The 18,530-nt window shown below is 37.4% G+C and overlaps 1 protein-coding gene across 1 annotated transcript; it reads left to right on the top strand.

Moving 5' to 3' along the window:
- The first annotated feature begins 1,727 nt into the window (after positions 1-1,727).
- Positions 1,728-3,902, top strand: LOC121254117 (nudix hydrolase 18, mitochondrial-like). Its single transcript, XM_041154080.1, has 5 exons — positions 1,728-2,053; positions 2,535-2,643; positions 2,766-2,849; positions 3,098-3,226; positions 3,653-3,902. The coding sequence occupies exons 1-5, from the start codon at positions 1,980-1,982 to the stop codon at positions 3,797-3,799; spliced, it is 543 nt and encodes a 180-aa protein (XP_041010014.1). The 5' UTR covers positions 1,728-1,979; the 3' UTR covers positions 3,800-3,902.
- The last annotated feature ends 14,628 nt before the right edge of the window (positions 3,903-18,530 follow it).

Here is an 18,530-nt window from a genome sequence, read left to right on the forward strand (position 1 = left end):
ATATATCAGTTTGAGATTGTGATCCACTTACACGCATAAGATAGAAAACATCCTCAACAATAAACCGTCTTTTTTTTAAAACGGCTATCAAACATAGTAATACAAAATCCATCTGGGAAACCTAAGAATCGAGACATTAAAAATTGGTTATGCTTTAGAATTTCAAAGACAATATTATAATAAGTCATATTACAGCACACTCACAATCATAAACCGTCATTAGTGGAGTTGTCATGGAGAAGATCCTAAATCGGTAGGGAGTTCTCACTCAGTCAATCGTTGGGGATTGGCTTTATATATATATAAATAGAGAGAGAGAGAGAGAGAGAGAGTGAGAGGCCGTCAGTGTTTTTGGGTTTATGAAAACTTGGTGTGTGGAAGTGAGACCCAATTCTTGACGAAGGTTAGCTGATTAATGGAAGAGTATCCACTGTCCAAGCGTACGCGGATGGAAAGGGTGACAAAGACAGAGTGGACGTGCTCTGCGTGTCTAAGAAGTTCGGTCAAGGAGATAGGAAGCTCAGCCTGCAGCTTATGATTGTTGCCGACGTGGCAGAAAGCTTCTACGATGGTTAGATGCATAGTATCGAGTCTGTGATTCCTTCTAGCTTACACGTGCTCCTCATAAATGTCGCCGTTTGAGTTTGAAAATTCCATGGGAGCATGATATGCTTGTTTTATGAACACTTCCAAATTTCTTATAATTGTCCTCACTCTATCCTAAACTTTGCATTTGGCTCGGATATGAGGCGAGTAACGTATCCTGAGTATTTTGCTTGAGTTTGTTTTTGCTCATGGTACACGTTTCAAACTCCAGCTCACTTACCCTTTGATCGCCCGAGTGTCTCTGCTCGCTTTCGAACTCGCCCGACTCGCATTGTCCGCCTAACCATTGTTAGCAGCTCACCTTGTGTTTAATCTGTATATATACCTTTGGTGGCCTTATCATTGCTCGCCCAAAAGTAACGCTTGCTTGCCTAAATTTTGCTCAACTTGACTGTTCGACAGGACTTTCCTTTACACATGAGATTACGAGTCTTTTGCACAGCTACATTATTGCTTCCCGTGGGGAGTTCTTAACCCTTGCTGGGCGCGGTCCTCACGTTTGCCTTGTCTACAAATTTACAAATTAAATCAAATCTCTAATCTATATATGGTACTTTATATAGTTTATATTTTCACATATACATAAATAGATACATTAATATAGATAAATAAATTGATAATGAATTACGAGGAATATACTGTATTTTTTTAATTGCGTGCTTTTCTTTTCTTTTTTTTTTTCTAATAAAAAGAAACTTGACTTTTCTTAATCATTTTTATAAATATTCAAAGATGTTCTTATTAAAACCTTGACTTTTTAAAATAATTCTATCAAATCAATAAATAGCTCGTACGAAGTTATATCATGGTCTTACAGCTTTCTACGTCCAACCGCGTATAATATTCAGGAATATTGGCCACGAACCCACCCGGAAACAGAAATACGAGTCTACGGCGAACGACGAGCGACGGCGCGAGAGAGAGAGAGAGAGTCAAAGCTCACACACACAACACACACTTTTTTACTGTAAATCCATCTGGGATTAATGCATGACGCGTCGAATTAGCTCAGTGGTGACAGTCAACTTGTAGTTGTACGCGTCCATTGTCCGCACCACGGTCCTTCCTTTCATATACCCTGTCTCTATAAATAGCCTATCCGCAGCCTTTTGTTTATCCAACTCTTTCTTTATAAATCAGAAAACAAGTACATAACTGTCCATTGCCACCCTGTTTTCACCTGAATCTCACTCTTATATGATTTGAGATCACAATTCTCTTATGTGGTTTTGTTCATATTCAGGTCGTCTGATCGGGTTATAGAAATCACGAGGCTTCGAGGGTTTTTCTTCTTTCAGAAATATTAGACCTTCTTTTCCGTTTTGGATTTTGTTTTAGGACTCCACAGATTCTCTGCAAGCACTTGGAACAAGATGGCTTGTTTGGTTTCTCGCACAGGAAGAGAGTCCCAAAGATACAACAACTTGGGTTGCCGCCAAGTTGCAGGGTTAGTTCACTTTCATTCTGTAATAATAATAATAATAATAATAATATTATTATTCTATTGGCTCATTTCTCCATGTTTTTCACCTCTTTCTGCATGATGCCTACAGGTTTCGTATTCCTTTTTATTTCTTTCTTCTTCTTTTCTGTTTTGGTTTTTGTTTTCTTACGCCTCCTTGTTTGAACAGAAATATTATAATGGATGCACGTACGTACCCCATCTATAGTACTAATCTTCAGGAATATTTTTAAGCTTTTCTTAATTACATGGATCCATATGGATTGTGGCCTCTCTCTCTCTCTCTCTCTGACCTTATTTCGAGCTTTTCTTGATTTTTTGCAAAACTATTTTGTTTGGTTTTCGGTTCTTGTTCTATTCTTTTTTGCTAGGAAATTGAACTACCTTAGTGTTTTATAGTTTTGGGCCTTTGATCTGTATTTATTGGCTAATTTATCTATTATTTTATGCTTAATTAATGATGCAGATGCATTCCTTACCGATATAAAAATGGCAGTGGTGGTAACACTATTGACACAGAATTAGAAGTCCTTGTGATTAGTTCACAGAAAGGCCAAGGATTGACATTCCCCAAGGTACGGTAGTTGGCCGATCCATTCTTAATGAATATTTATTAGAAACAGAAAGCATATTTTGTTCAGACTGCTTTTTATTTGATTCGATTTTTCGTTAACACTTTAAATGTCTTTATCATTAGGGTGGTTGGGAACTTGACGAATCACTGGAAGAAGCAGCTTCAAGAGAGTCACTCGAGGAAGCCGGGGTTCGTGGCAATGTCGAGGTTAGTCATGTGGCATGTCCCATATATGCATATTATATAGAATATATGAGAATCAATCTGTATGTATGTATGTATGTATGTATGTATGTATGTATATATATATATACACACACACACACACACACACACACACACGTATTTAAGCATCCCTGGTCAAACTCGTGTTTTTGGACTTCTGAATCTAACTTTGATATTACTTATATTATTTTTTGAATGATATATGCTCTTTTGATCGATGCATATGACAGTGTGAGTTGGGCAAATGGAGCTTCATTAGCAAACGTTATGCAACATATTATGAAGGCTACATGTTCGCTTTATTGGTGAAAGAGCAACTTGATCTCTGGCCTGAGAAGAATTTCCGCAGGAGGATTTGGGTATATTTTTGCTCAATGAATTTTTTCTTTTTTCTTTTTTTTTTTTAATTCGACAAAATTTGGAAGTTTTTAGAAAAAATTTGAGGCATGTTTCTTATTGGGTTTTATGAAAATTGATGGAAATTATGAAGTCGTTTGGATAAAATTTTTTTTAGACATATATACTAGAATTTGTGAAACTTGGGAAGGGCACTTAAAAATCTTTTCTTTTGAGATATATATCTATATATATATATATATATGTGTGTGTGTGTTTTAGGGCTGTTTTCTTAAATGAATGTTTTTTTATTTTTGTTTATTTTCACAAAAGATAGATGATTAGATTATTTTTGTTTTAGAAATTTAAAAAGAAAATTAGAATAAAAAAGATGTTTAAAATTTGTATCCTAATTATCTATTTCATGAAAATCTTTTCCATGCATATAGATGACGGCGGCCGAAGCCAGAGAAGTTTGTCAACATGGGTGGATGAAGGAGGCCTTGGATAAATTGGTTGAAAGGCTTACTGCTCCACAGCAGCCGAGGGAAGAAGATGTTCCACGTTGTGTTAACACCAATTTGTTTTATGCATAGAACAGTTCGATCACAGCCATACATAAATCATTAAATTGTCAAAAACCAGAGGATGGAAAGGTGGATTACATCAGCTAATCAAATAAAGCCAAGTGTTAATTAATTTCTGGTTGATTCATGGATGAAACCCATTTAAAAGATGTAAATGGTTCTTTTTCCATTTTTTTAATCAACATGTTGTAACACAAATATATTATATTAAGAGAGATAAAAGGGGTTTGGAAGGGCCATCCACTCGTAATTGGCTTAGAGCATTGGCATTGAATTATGCAAATCTAAAGAAAATGAAGAGTTTGGAATCTTTGGATACTAGAGTCAAAAAATATACTGCATTGGATTATGTAAATGTAAAGAAAATGACAGCAGCTTTGAGTTACAGTAAATTAGTGTTGTGGATTATATTTGGATTTAACTGTAGCTAGATTAAATAGAATAAAAAAATACTTTCTCTCACCCGATTCTCCATCTCCCTAACTTATTTCTCTCCTGCGGGTTTTCCCCTCTATTTCTCCTTTCTTCCTTTCTAAGTTTCTTTCATTTCTCATCACCAATAAAAATCACTGCCTTTCCTTTCGGTTTCTCTCTTGCAGTCCATAATATATGTTACCGAACCCAGTGATTTTTAAGGTTTCGTTAAACCCAACCTCATAAACTCACTCTTCCCCATATAAATCACGCTAGAACTCAAGGAAATCTTCATGTACTTTCCTTTTTGGCTTTTCCCGATTTCCATTGTCCTTGAGGTTTTCTTTTCTTTTTTGTTAATTGAGTTTGGGCTTGATTAAAAGACCTAAGTTCTTTCAAATTTGGTTGCGATAGTTGATTCTAGGTTTTTCTTTTATTGGATTATGTTGGTGATTTTTTTTTTTTTTTTTTTTTTTTTTTTTTTTTTTTTTTTTTTTTTTTTTTTTTTTGCGTTTTGGGTTTATTTTGTCTTGAGGAATGCAACCCTTTTGTTTGGTTGGGTGAAAAAACAAAGGAAAGAGCGGAAAAATGCAATTTAGAGTTTCTTTGTTTTTAGAGTTATACGTTTTGTTTATTGGAATTGGCTTTTACAGGCCAAATGGTATTTTCTTGTAGTTTTCTGAGGACCCAAACTGAGAGATAATGGGTTAACTTCGTATGAAACTTGAATCTTCGTGTGTTTCGTTTATAGTTTACTGAATTATTGGTGGAAGTGAAAATTTTCTTTCGGTGGAAAGGAAAAAGAAAAGGAAAAGAAAAATGAGGGATCGTATGATTGCAGGTTGTGCCTATGGTTTCACCCTTTACAAATTCTAAGTTTTCGAGTTCTTTTTAGTCTTTGCTGATGAATCAGAGAAAATTAGAAGAGAGATTGAAAATCCAAGTGTGATGCTTAGAGAAAGGAAACCCGTCATGAAGATTTTTGAAGTTTGCAACTTCATTTTAACTGTGAAATTGTCAATGCATCATTATTAGTCAGCAGCTAATTGTAAAGGATTAAAATGGAATATCAGTTATGTTATCTTGAATTACATGCTTGTTCCCAAATTTTGAACTCAATGATTTTACTTCAGGCTGTTGGTTTTCTTTTGCCATGTTACTTTGTAAGAGCTGACTTACAAAACAAAATACCCCAAAACAGAATTAACATATAGGAATCATATTCTCATTTGAATAGTCACAACACACTCTACTACCCCATAATATGGCACTAGCGTTGAGGATAGTCAAAAGGTACACCACACTAAATCAAAATGGCAGAAACTTGAAGGAAAAGGAAAACTGTTTGAGTTGTTCTCGTGGCATCCAACTCCTCAAATAATCACGATTTTTCACAAACTGTTTGATCTAGCGTATCATTCGCACTGGAAATCTTTGTATCAAGGAAGCTCATGACTACTTGAAGACTCTTTGACCTGACTTGCATATTACCAGAGGTGAATATGATGAAGAAACATGCTAACCTGGGTTATTATGTACAGAAACCTGAATCTTGGAGGACATTGTCTTTATTTTTTGTGATGGACAGTAACATTAGTGATGGGCTAAGTTTTGGAGGTGCGTATATTTTTGTAATGGGCCGACTTTTGGAGGTGTGTATATTTTTGTGATGGGCTGAAATGTGTTGAACATTAGTGATGATTTGTGTTTTTCTCAATGATGTTTTTTATAGATAAAAATGTAATAGATGTTTTTTTCAATGGTGTTGTTTGAAATATTTAAAAGGTATTTGCTGCACTCCAAAACCCATCTATATCTTTATCCAAGTCTAATATTGTATAATATTAATATTTCCATATGGCTCTTAATCTATGAAAAAAAATTAATAAAACAAAAAAAATTGAAAAAAAATTATTATTAAATTTATAATATTTTATTATTATTTTGACTAATATATGGATAATCCAATGTAGGAATAAGTTTTAAATGGAATAGCCAAATTCAAAATCATGTTATATTATGCAAATTTTACATTTGCATTTGTATAATCTAATGCTAATGCGCTAATCTTACGACTAAAAGACCCGGAGAGCCCAATATAGATAACCCACATGTTAAGGACCATCCAACCTCACGGTGAGATAAGGACCAACCCCCAAACTGCCCAACATGTTCGGAGAACAATCCAACTGCACAACCAAAGTAGGGAGATTTAAATATTTCTCATTGGGGTCGATACTGAGAGCGGGAGAAATAGGATTGAGAAGAAATTCAAAAAACAGTTACGCGGGCTTAAGCCTATCTTTTTCTGCTCTATAAATAATAAAGGTGGCTCTCAACCAAGGTATGTGAAAAATTAGATCTAGCAAAACTTTCATTGATTACTTTAGTTATCTAATTTAGGCATTGGAGGAATTTAATACCCTTCAGGTCTTCCTTGAGTTTTTGGGTGTAGGTGACGAGAAGTGTTGATAGATGCGAAACACGTTCACAATGTTGACGCCGTCTGTGGGATCTTTCTCTCTCTCTCTCTCTCTCAACGTGCTTTCACATGCTTGTTACAACACGCTCCCAAGCAACCTAGGACCAAGAAACCACCCCCATGTATATGGAAGGAAGATTAGCGAAGAAGGAAGAGAAGCTAAGAAAAGCAATTGTAGAATTGGAAGCCCTCCAGCGAGAAAATGAGGACCTAAAATGTAAGAATGCTGCCTTTGGGGAAGACACCACTCCAAGTCATGTTGATTGGATGGAAGTAGAATCACAGAGCACGAGCAAATCACTCTCGGGTGATGAGGAAAAGAGAAGAATGCACTAAAACTTACTATGCCTCATGGATAAATACGAAGAATGGCTAGAAAGATACGTGCATCCTCATCAGTAGGCCAACTCCTCACTAGCATCGACCTTCCATATAGTACAGACGTCATGGCAGTGTCGCTCCCGCCAAAGTTCAAGGTCCTATTGGTTGAGATGCATGATAGATCCAAGGCCCCTGTTGAACATCTAGAAACATTCAAAGCACACATGGTTCATATCGTTGTAGCCAGGTTCCATAGACAATTTCGAGAAATTAGACAGTTCCTAACCCAATTCATGGAAGTAGAAGAAGAGGGAGACCGGTTGGGTATCTCCTCTCCATTAAACAGTGGGAAGATGAGAGCCTAAAAGCCTATCTCACTCGTTTCAACAAGGAGCACATGATGGCAGATGATCAGGATGAAGAGATCACGTGATCAACCTTACTAGGGGGGGATATGGCCTAGAAGCCCCTTCATGACTGAAATGGCAGGAAAAACTCCAACCACATTGCACGAATTCATGGAGGTGCAGATTATTTTTTCAATGCCAAAAATACCCTACAGGCCGTGACCGCACTGAGAAAATAAAAAATAGAGCAGTCAGAAGACAAAGCAAGGAGAAATGCTAAGGAAAAGATCGAGAAAGGGATTCAAAGACTAAAAAGAATCCGCATGAAAGGAGGTAGGACGCGGACACCATGACACAAATGATAAATGCCAGAGTTAAACACTCTAGAATGAGTGTTTGAGATAGAGAGAAGGAATCAAACACAAATGATCGTGGTCAAAGGACTCAGTGGTTTTGCACTTACCACAAGGCCAAAGGCCACCGGAAAGAAGACTACCACACCTAGAAATACATGATTGAGGAGATGTAGGACAATGGTGAGCTCGAGCACCTAGTAGCTCAAAATTCGACGCCATAAAGGTGAGTAGGTGAAAGAAGGCAAGACCGAGATCAGAGACGACAGAGAAGTGAAAACCCAAGAAGGAGAGGGGTCTAGAAGGAGAATCCTGACTGAGCTACTAGTCACAGGCAAGTAAAAAGAAACGCTCCCCTCGAGAAAATACACACTATTACCAGGGGATTTGTCGGTGGAGGCCCTACCTCCTCGGGGTAGAAGGCCTATGCCTGCAAGATTAGATATGAAGAAATTTTTAGCATTGGAAGACTAGCAAAGCAACCAAGAGCACAACCACATAAAGATTACTTATCGACAATGGTAGCTTGACATACATTCTCTTTTGGGATGCTTTTCTAAAGATAAGAATCAACCAAGACCTGCTACGCCTAGCACCTACCCAATTAAAAGGTTTTTTAGGGGAAACAATACAACCTGTTGGTTCCATCGCCCTTTTGGTATCAGCTAGATCCGACCCATGCACAACCACCACGATGACAAAATTCTTGGTGGTAAAGACCTGGTCATCATACGATGTGATCATAGTGTGACCAACTAAGATGAGGAGGCAGAACTGGAGAAAGGGACATCGGAATGGTTGAGTCTAAAATAGAGGGCAACCAACGTCTGCCCCCGCCACCCTAAACTGGGGTGCACGAGGTGGAAACTCAAGATGAGGAGGCACTGAAGCCGGGCGAGGCCGATGAGCCTCTGGAGCTAATCCCCTTGGACCCAGCTCACCCCGAAGCCATAGTAAGAATAGGAACCAAGATGAAAGGAGAAGAAAGGCAATTACTGAGGCAACTCCTCGCAGAGCATGGGGATGTCTTCACTTGGAACCACAGGAACATGCTAGGAATATTATAGAACACCAATTGCGTATCAACCCAGATGTACGACTAGTTAAGCAAAAAAAAAAAGAGTTTTAGCACCGATAAGTATGCAGCCATCGCAAAAGAAGTTGATCACCTTCTAGCAACCGACTTTATTAGAGAAGCCCACTATTCTTAATGGCTCTCAAACGTAGTGCTAGTGAGGAAGTCCAACTGAAAAGGGCGAATCTGTGTAGACTTCACGAGCCTTAATAAGGCCTACCCAAAAGACATCTTCCCACTACCCCAGATTGACCTAATCGTGGATTCCACCGTAATATATCGAATGTTTAGTTTGATGGATGCATACTCTAGCTACAATCAAATTCGAATGAGTGGAGTTGACCAAGGAAAAATAGCGTTCATAATCAACTCGGGGCTATATTGCTAGATGCCCTTCAACCTGAGAAATGCTGGAGAAATATACCAGAGACTAGCAAAATGTTTAAGAATTAGATCGAACAAAACGTGGAGGTTTACATTGATGATTTACTAGTAAAAATTAAAGAACCAGAACAACACATGAGAGACTTGAGGGAAGCATTCAAGGTGTTGCGGCAATAGGAAATGGAGCTTAACCTTACTAAATGAGCATTCGGGGTGCAGTCAGGCAAATTCTTAGGTTTTATTATGTCAAAAAGGGAAATTAAGGTCAACCTAGAGAAACTACAGGCTATTGTTGAAATGGATCCACCGAAGAACCTGAGCGAGGTGCAAAGGCTAATAGGAAAAATAGCGGCACTCAACCGATTCGTGTCGAGGGCGACCGATAGGTGTCTCCTATTTTTTCTGGTCTTGCAGAGAATATAGGGCTGGGACGAGGTATGCAAGAAGGCATTCGTACAACTCAAGAAGTACTTATCATGTCTCCCAGCCTTGAGTTAGACAAAACAAGGAGAGCCTCTACTTTTATATCTCGCAATAACTCTAAATGCCATATCCACTGTGCTAATACTAGAAGAGGGAAACACTCAAAAGCTAGTGTACTACATCAGCCAAGTTTTGAGGGGAGCCGAGGCATGATACCCTAAAATGGAGATGCTAACGTTTGCGCTAATAATGACCGCTTGCTGTCTACGACCTTACTTCCATGCACATCCCATAAAAATGGTAACAGAGACTCCTCTACAGAAAATACTACAATGGTTGGACACCTTAGGCCGTCTTCAAAGTAGTCAATCAAGCTAAGTGAGTTCAATATTGATTATGTTGCTCGGACTGTTGTTAAAGAATCTTGGTAAATTTCATAATAGAGTTCTCCAAAGTTTCTGAACAAACAGAAAGAACTCCTACAGGGAAGTCGTGGAACATGTATGTAGATGACTAATCTTAGCGTTCTGGAAGGGTAGTAGGATTATGTATGATCATGGAAGACAACATCGAAGTGTACTACACCATAAGACTCGAATTCAAAATCACTAACAATGAGGTCGATTATGAGACGGTGTTGGTAGGACTCACCATAGCAGGAGCCTTAGGAGCAAGAGTGATCGACTTGAAAGTTGACTCTCAATGACTTTCAAGAAACTCAAAAAATACCTCCAAGAAGTCCACGAGGGATGCGATTGATCTAATTACTTTCAAATTAGCTGTATACCGAGGGAGGACAACTGGAAAGCTGATAGGTTGGCACGAGTAGCATCAAGGAACGGTGAGGTAGCCTTACCATGGAAGGGGACCACTCGTACGATTGAGATTCCAACCATAAGACTCGAAATTTTAGAAGTAAACTCAAAAAGCCCAAAATGGGCACGTGATATAGTTAAATTCTTTAACCACTGATGAAATACCGCTCGGTAAAGAAGAGACCTAGAAGATTAAGAATAAAGTCGCTAGATTCGTTATGATCAACGACACGGTATACAAATGAGGCTTCTCGGCCCCCTGCTAAGATGCATATTGAGAGAAGAGGCCCAGTACATCATGGAGGAGGTACATTAGGGGATATTCGGGAACCACTCGAGAGGAAGAGCTTTGGTAGCTTAAGTCATAAGGGCCGAATACTATTGGTTGCATGCCCTTAGTGATGCCAAGGAGTTTGCCAGGAAATGTGTCCAATGCCAATTGCACGCGCCAATCTAGAGCAACCCACCTAAAGAACTAATGTCAATTATGTCCCTTGAGCTTTGCTACTCATCATCCCCATATACATCATACTACACTTATTTTATTTTATTTTTTTAAATATTTTTTTGTTTTATTCTTCTTAAACTAATTGAATTCTTCTACTCATCATCCATATACCACACATTTGATAAGATAAAAAAATAATAAATAAATAAAAGCGAGGTGTGTGGTGTGTGGAAATGATGAATAGAGTTTTTCTATGTCTGCCTGACTATTCATCTATGTCCGTCTGACTATTCACCTAGTAGGAAGTTGACCTAATCGGCCTTTTGCCACCGAGAAAATGAGGAGCAAAGTTCATCATTGTCGTCGGTGATTACTTCACAAAATGGCCAGAAGCGGAAGTGCTAATAACGATGACTTCATAGAACGTTACTAGATTTCTGTGGAAAGTGATTGTATGTTGATTTGGTTTACCCAAGAGCATCATGTCAAACAGTGGCAGGCAATTCAACTCTGAACATTACCGAAACTGGTGCGCCTATGTGACGACCTGGACTTAGCCAATTACTTTCATTACTTTTTACCTTAACCCATTTAGAAGTTTGGCCTAAAGGGAATTGGTAAGGTGAAATTTAGTGAGGGACATGGGCCCCATCATATTGCTAGTGCATTAGGCACCCAAGCCCACTTAAAGGCCTATAAACCTGGTGACATTCGGTCACTAGGAGATTTAGGACTTAGAAACCCTAATTAGGGTTTTGTTTATGATGAGAGGCACCTGATAGGGATAGTGACCTTTAAATTCCCCAAGTTCAATCATTTGTGACCTAGGGAAGGGATATTTCGGTTGGATAAAACAACCTGCCACTTGGCAAGCATGTAGATGACTTCTAGAAGGAGCTAGAGTGATGGAAGAAAGACGAGATTCGGCACACTTAGGGCACATGCCTATCTCACCTACCTACATGCCACATGGCCAACATGCACACTCAACTCAAGGATTCATTATATCTAGACTTGAAGTTGGAAGAAGGGAAGCCGAGAGGAATGGGTTTCGGCTACCCAAAAGCCACACGTCACCCACCAATGCATTAATGCATGAGAGAACCTAAGAGATTTCCAATAATGAGGAAGTGTAAGAGGCGCATGGGGTAAACAAAAATTTGAAGACATAAGCCTCTAGGAGACTCTTAGGGTTTCTGCTAAGGAGATTTACAAGCTAACCATGAAGAACCAACCCCCAATTAGCCATTTGTCATGCATGCACAAAATGCTGGAGTTCCTAGGAGAGGGCAATAATGAGGAAGATAAAGAGGTTTCAGCTAGGGAAAACACATGCACGCACGCCCTATGCCAAATGGCATCCATGCACAAGCCAAAGGTTCAAGACATGATGAAACAAGCTTAGGGTTTCAGCCATAAGAAACCACACGCCCCTTGTCTTTAATTAGGGTTCATTAAACCTAGACCACATGAGGGAAATGGCAAGGGCCAATTAGGGTTTTAGTTTAGGACAAGGGCCACACCACTTGTCATCCAAGCTAGAGGGGCTTTTGGCATTTATGAAAATAGGCCAATGATGAAGAGTAGGTGTGAAAAAACCGAACCAGTGGGTTTGGTCCGATACCAGGTTTGGTTCAATCCAGTATCGATTTCATTTTTCTCAAAACCGATCAAAATCGATCCAATTTTGATTTTCCTTTTTCTAATGCCGAATAGAACCAGACCAAACCGGTTCATATATATATATATATACATATATGTATATTTTTTAATTTTTTATATGATTTTTATATATTTTATATGATTTTTATATTATATATAATTTTTATATATAATTATATATAAAATAATTTTGTATTATATGATAAATTACTAAATAATATAATATTAAATTTTAAAATCCTATATCCTTATAATCTATTGTATTAATAGTTATACTAATACTATATTCTTATATATTATAATATACTATAATATATCACTATAGTCTATAATAAAATTATAATATATACTATAATATACTGTAATATATTATCACTATATTATTATATACTATAATATACTATATTATATATATATTATATAATATACCAAGAAAATCATACCGAGCTGGACCATAAATAGTAAAACTAGGAGTATCGGTTTAGGGGTGTAACCGGTACGGTAACAGTTCTTCAAATCTCAAAATTGGTATATACCGGTTCGATTCTAAAATATTTTTAAAACTGGACCAAATCGGACCGGTCAACCCTAATGAAGAGAAAGAAATGAGGATTTCAGCCAAAAGAGAAAGGGACATGCCACATGGTGCCTATGCACACAGGCCATTTGGATTCCAGAATCAGAGTAATGATAAGAGAGAGAGAGTGTGTGTGTGGGGGGGAAATTGAGTAGGTATTTAAGGGCTCTATTAAAGGGCCGACGCCTACACCTTTAGAGAATACCCAAAGGTTGTTTTTCTAACTTTAGATTTTTCTCTTCCTCTCTCTAAAACATGTCCACCCTAGGAAGAACAACCCACACCCCGTACTTTCTTTCCATCCAAACATACTCCACACACATGGCTTAGGAAGGAGAGGAAGGAACTCTACATTGGAGAGAACCACACGGTAAGAACCACCAAAGCTTCTACTACACTCACTTCCCTTAAACACACAAGGGTTTCCTTGGGTTGAAGAGGATTTGGTTTAGGTGAGTAAGGTTGCGTTTGAATGTTGAGCTGAGTTGAGTTCTTTATGAATATTAGTGAGTTGAGATGGTGGAGTGAGTTTTGTGAGGTCCACCTAAGATTAAAAAAATGTGTTTGAATGTTAAGATGAGTTTAGATATATTTATGGAAAGTTGAAAAAAGTTGTGGGTCCCGCGTGTAAAGAAGTGTTGAATTGAAAATGTTGTAGGTCCCACGTGTAAAAAGGTTTTGAGTTGAGATGAGTTTAGTAATTTGAGAGTTGGGTGTTTGGATGTTAGACTTAGCTTAAAATTAGACTGAACTGAGTTGATCATAGTTGAGTCAATCAACCAAACGGGGCCTAAGACACCACTTGGTCTCAAGTCATGGGAATGATGGGAACCTTTGATTCAAACTTGATGAAGCTTATCAAGAGTGAGAGTCTAGGGTTTCCTCAAGGAAATTGAACCACCATTAGTAAAAACAGAAGGAAGAAGCCCTTTTGGAAGGCTAGGCGACCCCTGGCCACCACTAGAGTTTCGAAGTAAGGGTTTTCTTTCTAGTAAGGGCTTTCAGCCATAAGAGTTTATAAGCCGACAAGATGAGTGCTTCTTACACACACGCCATGCACATTAGCAAACTACTAAGACCAAATCTTTGAAAAGAGGGTACAACCATCATTCAGCCTAGTGCATTCCCTCAAGGCCCAAGCTGATGAGAAGTCATACAAGTGGGAAAGGAATTCTAGAACCGAATAGGGTGGACCCTAGAACACAACACACAAACACACACTCGTATTAGGGTTTCATTGATTTCACAAAGTCTAATATTTCAAACCTACATTTTTAGCTTGTTTGATTGTTGGTATTTCTTTACTTCAGATATTTGTAAGTTAGTTTCTAACTTACCTTTGTATGCATGTTATCAATCAAATTGGATTATGGAATTATTACTTGTCACAAGCTATGTTTTCGGTCTTGTACATACTTGTCATGCTCAAATATTGCTTGTTCATTTAAATGCTAAGTTTGCATTCTGAGTAACGTAGAATGCTTGGTTGAACTTTTACATGTTATTTTTAATACAAGGATATTGTATGTTCTAATTCTTTCAAGCCGTAAAAGTGATGCACTTCGATATATGACACAAGCAAATGATTTCATTGCATAAGAGTCACATGGCTCATGATATACATGTTCAGGTCATGCATTAAAAAGGTTTTTATCACATACATTTCGAGTGTTCTTTTTTTATAAGAAAAAAGAAAGAAAGTAGTTTTTGTCCCAACCCCAAATGCTAGGATGGGTGGATATCCTAGTGGAACTCTTTGCTCCACTCTAGAGTGCTCAAATTGGAGTAGTAACCCCTAAGTTGAAGAATAACAATCATAGACTTCAAATAGGTCCTTCTAAAAGGACTTTGGAGCGAAGTAGAACCTAATGCTAATGGGTGCAGCACAGTGAAATTATAGTGAAGACGAATTGTGAACTGCTGCGTTATACGAACTCTGAAGTACTCACACCCAGTCAAGAGGGTCGACCATGTGATGCTGTAACTAGCAGGGAGCCTTTGATGTGTAGAGGAGCCCTGAGGTGTCCACCCACATTGTATATGGTTTAAATGCTAAGAGTGAGTAATATGATTTGAAAATGGCTTTTTACATAACTATTTCTATTTCCGTTACAAGAATACTTGGGTTATGCTTTCGAAAAGAATACAAGAGTGAAACAAGTTTTTGAGTCAAATTCATGTTCTATGCATGTCATACTCATGGTTTGCCTTTACATGCTTATGTTATCTTTTTGTATGTTTTTTGTTAACTTACTGAGATTTCACGAAATCTCAATATGGTAATTTCCATTACCATTCCTTTTGGAATGGTAGAAGTTGTAACAGGATCCAAAAACTTAACTTAAGATGGAGGAGTTGCCTGACCTCATCGAGGATGAGTTTACCCTTGACGCCCGATTCTATTTTGTTATTCTTGTCTAAAGGCTACCTAGCGCTTCCTTAGGGAGATCCAAGAATCATATGTCGCAATGGCCACCCAAGCGTGAGGAAGCTCTCACTATGGAGAACCGGATGGATTAAATGACTGACTATATAATATAGGCATGGGGGTGTACAGTTGAAGCCCAAGAGGTCACTCAAAGTCTGGAGATACAGCAATTTGAACCCTAGGTCCACCAAGAGAATAGTTTCTTTTAACGTATCTCGGAGTTTTGGTAAACAAAGTAGTAAGGGTTGTGGTTTGAAATCCTTATTTTGTATCTTGAAAGTTTCAAAACAAGTACGTTGGGATTTTAATAGTTGTTTCATTTGGTACAATACATAAATTTCTCTATGTTTACGTAGACTTGAACCTTTTTTTGTTGCGATTATTGCATACTATTAGAAACATGTTAGGTGCATTACATGTTAACTGTCATGAATGAGGGATGTATAGCCTTGAGTTACATGTCCTGACACTTCAGTCTCCATCAAATCCCAAGCAAGGTTTGGGGGCGTCACAACTGAGCTTCAAATTAAGATCAAATATTCCTCCCTCTAACATCCCCAAACTAATGGGCAAGTCAAAGCTACAAACAAAGCAATAATGGGCATCCTAAAGAAACACCTAGTAGTAAAAAAGGGTGCTTAGAACAAGGAATTGGAGGGAGTACTTTGGGCATACATGACCACCGTCAAAACCCCAACCAGAGAGATGCCCTTTGCCTTGACCTACAGGAAAGAGGCAATAGTACTTGTAGAAGTAGGGATGATGAGACATAAAATCTGGCACTTTATTGAAGGTCAGAACATCGAGATACTAGAAGAAAGCCTTGATCTACTCGATGAAAATAGTCTAAGCAGAAATCAAAATGGCAGCCAACAAAAGAAGAATGGAACTGTACTTCAATAAGAGAGTAAGGGTAAGATCTTTCAAAGTGGGAGAGTTAGTACTAAAAGAAATGGGAGTCACCACTGCAAATAAAGGAAAGTTTGGACCACGGTGTAAAGGCCCCCACAGTGTAATAACAAGCCACCGACAGGGATCATACCACCTTATGGATATCCGAGGAAAGGAGTTACCTCACCCATGGAATGCAAAGCATTTAAGAAAATACTTTGTGTAACCCCAATGTAATAACAATAATGCAATAAATGGATGTTGGCTCATGATGAGTGTACGAAAGTGCACTCTAAATACCCTATTATGGAACTAAAATGCTAAAAAGTGAATAGAAATCATAAGAATTAATTTATATTCTTGTTTACTTTGGGATATTCCTAAGCAGATTTTTATATTTAGTTTCAGAGTTATAAAAGGGCAAGTCAAAGTCCAGTCAAATTTAAAGGACTTTCAAGTGGGCAAGACGTTAGAACAACCTATAAACTTTCAACGAGTGTAGGACTCTTCAAATAAGGATAATGATGGAGTTTGAGAGTAAATCGGATAAAGAGAAAAAGTCGGAGTCTAAAAAGCACTAGGAGACAAGCTGGACATACTTTAATATTTTAATCCTAACTTTCCACTCAAATATCGGATTGATGCAATTTTTGATGCATTGGAAAGCTATCTTAAAGGGCTAAATTTGTTGAAATATGAATTTCAAAATTTGAACTCCTGAAGCACATACGTAGCTTCCAAGTTAAGTCATAAAACTTAGGCAATTTTTATTGCGAGAATCATGAAGACATTAGGGTTTATTTCTTACCCTATATGAGCATATCATTAGTGCGAAATTAAGGAGTTTTTAGAATAAGGGAGGCGGCTCAGTACTGAAGAACGAAGAGATGAAATTAATTTCCATGACTGTCGTTTGCTTTATTTTTCTCTTGAGATTTTTATTGTCCATTATATTTTAGTGTTAAGGATGAACTTGCACATTAGATGGTATTTTTAATTTATGTATTTGATTTTTTATTATTAAAATTTTTTTGTTTTATCATTCTCAATTCATTGTTGATGTTTTCTTCACCAAATAATCATAGAATTTATTCTGTTTAAGGATGTAGTCATACTTTTTCTATTGAATGGATTAACTCTTTGATTATTTTGGATCAATTATTTATTTATATTGATTTAATTCTTTGCTGCAATATAGCTCCTTGACTATATTGTCGTCGTTGGATTTTCTTAATAGTGATAATAATATATATATTTTAAAAATAGTGAATGATTTTTTAAAGGGTTACATTTGGTTTAATTTTGGTTTATAAATCTATACCTTCCGATTGGGAATTTTGGGATTTGAGTTCTCAATTGAGTTATTCAATGAATTAATAATAATTAAAATACCGGATTTGTGCAAGGGATCCCAAATTTGAGTACTTTTTCCGTTAGTCACTTTGTTTCACTTTAATTTATATTTTAAAATTAATCTTTGTTCTCCACTAATCATTTAATATTTTTCTTTAGTTTTTTGTTCCTTCTTCTATTCTTTTAATTTGTCTTTCTATGGAGCCGACACTCCAAAACTGTGCTACAACTACCACATTATTCTTTGGGCGTAATAAATTTTGGCGCTGTTGCTGGGGAGACGATAGAAAAATTGTTAGATAGTTATTCTTTTCAGCAGTTTGTAAAGGCGGTAAATTCCGTCTTTTAGTTTGCTGCATCTTTATTTTATTTTCTTTTTCTTTTTGTAGTTTTTTTTTTCTTTTAGTGTTGTCTTTTTTTTACCTTGCATGCACAAATATAGAGATGTCTTGGGTAGATTTGCTTGTTGGCCTGTGCGAGAGTCAGTCAAATTTTTTAAATCCTTTATTTGACAATCCATCTAGTCCCGAAAAATGAGTGAACACGAAGATCAACCCACTAGAACTTCATGATTACCTCCACCCTACTCGCACAACCACACCATCATGTCTCATGTTTCCAGCTAATACTCGCCAACTGGATTTTAAAAGTAAAATGATACAGTTACTCCCTACTTTTCATGGCTTGGAAAATGAAAATCCATATGTGCACATTAGGGAGTTTGAGGAAGCAGTTGCGGTTTTTTCATAATCCCAATGCAACTGATG

The sequence above is a fragment of the Juglans microcarpa x Juglans regia genome, chromosome 3D, assembly GCF_004785595.1.
Source record: "Juglans microcarpa x Juglans regia isolate MS1-56 chromosome 3D, Jm3101_v1.0, whole genome shotgun sequence".
Classification (NCBI taxonomy): domain Eukaryota; kingdom Viridiplantae; phylum Streptophyta; class Magnoliopsida; order Fagales; family Juglandaceae; genus Juglans; species Juglans microcarpa x Juglans regia.

What these genes read in the sequence shown, in the direction of transcription:
- LOC121254117 (XM_041154080.1), top strand. Translation starts at nt 1,980, where the DNA reads ATGGCTTGTTTGGTTTCTCGCACAGGAAGAGAGTCCCAAAGATACAAC. An exon ending in GGTTGCCGCCAAGTTGCAGG is followed by an intron (nt 2,054 to 2,534) that starts GTTAGTTCACTT and finishes TTAATGATGCAG; the next exon opens with ATGCATTCCTTACCGATATA. An exon ending in GGGTTCGTGGCAATGTCGAG is followed by an intron (nt 2,850 to 3,097) that starts GTTAGTCATGTG and finishes TGCATATGACAG; the next exon opens with TGTGAGTTGGGCAAATGGAG.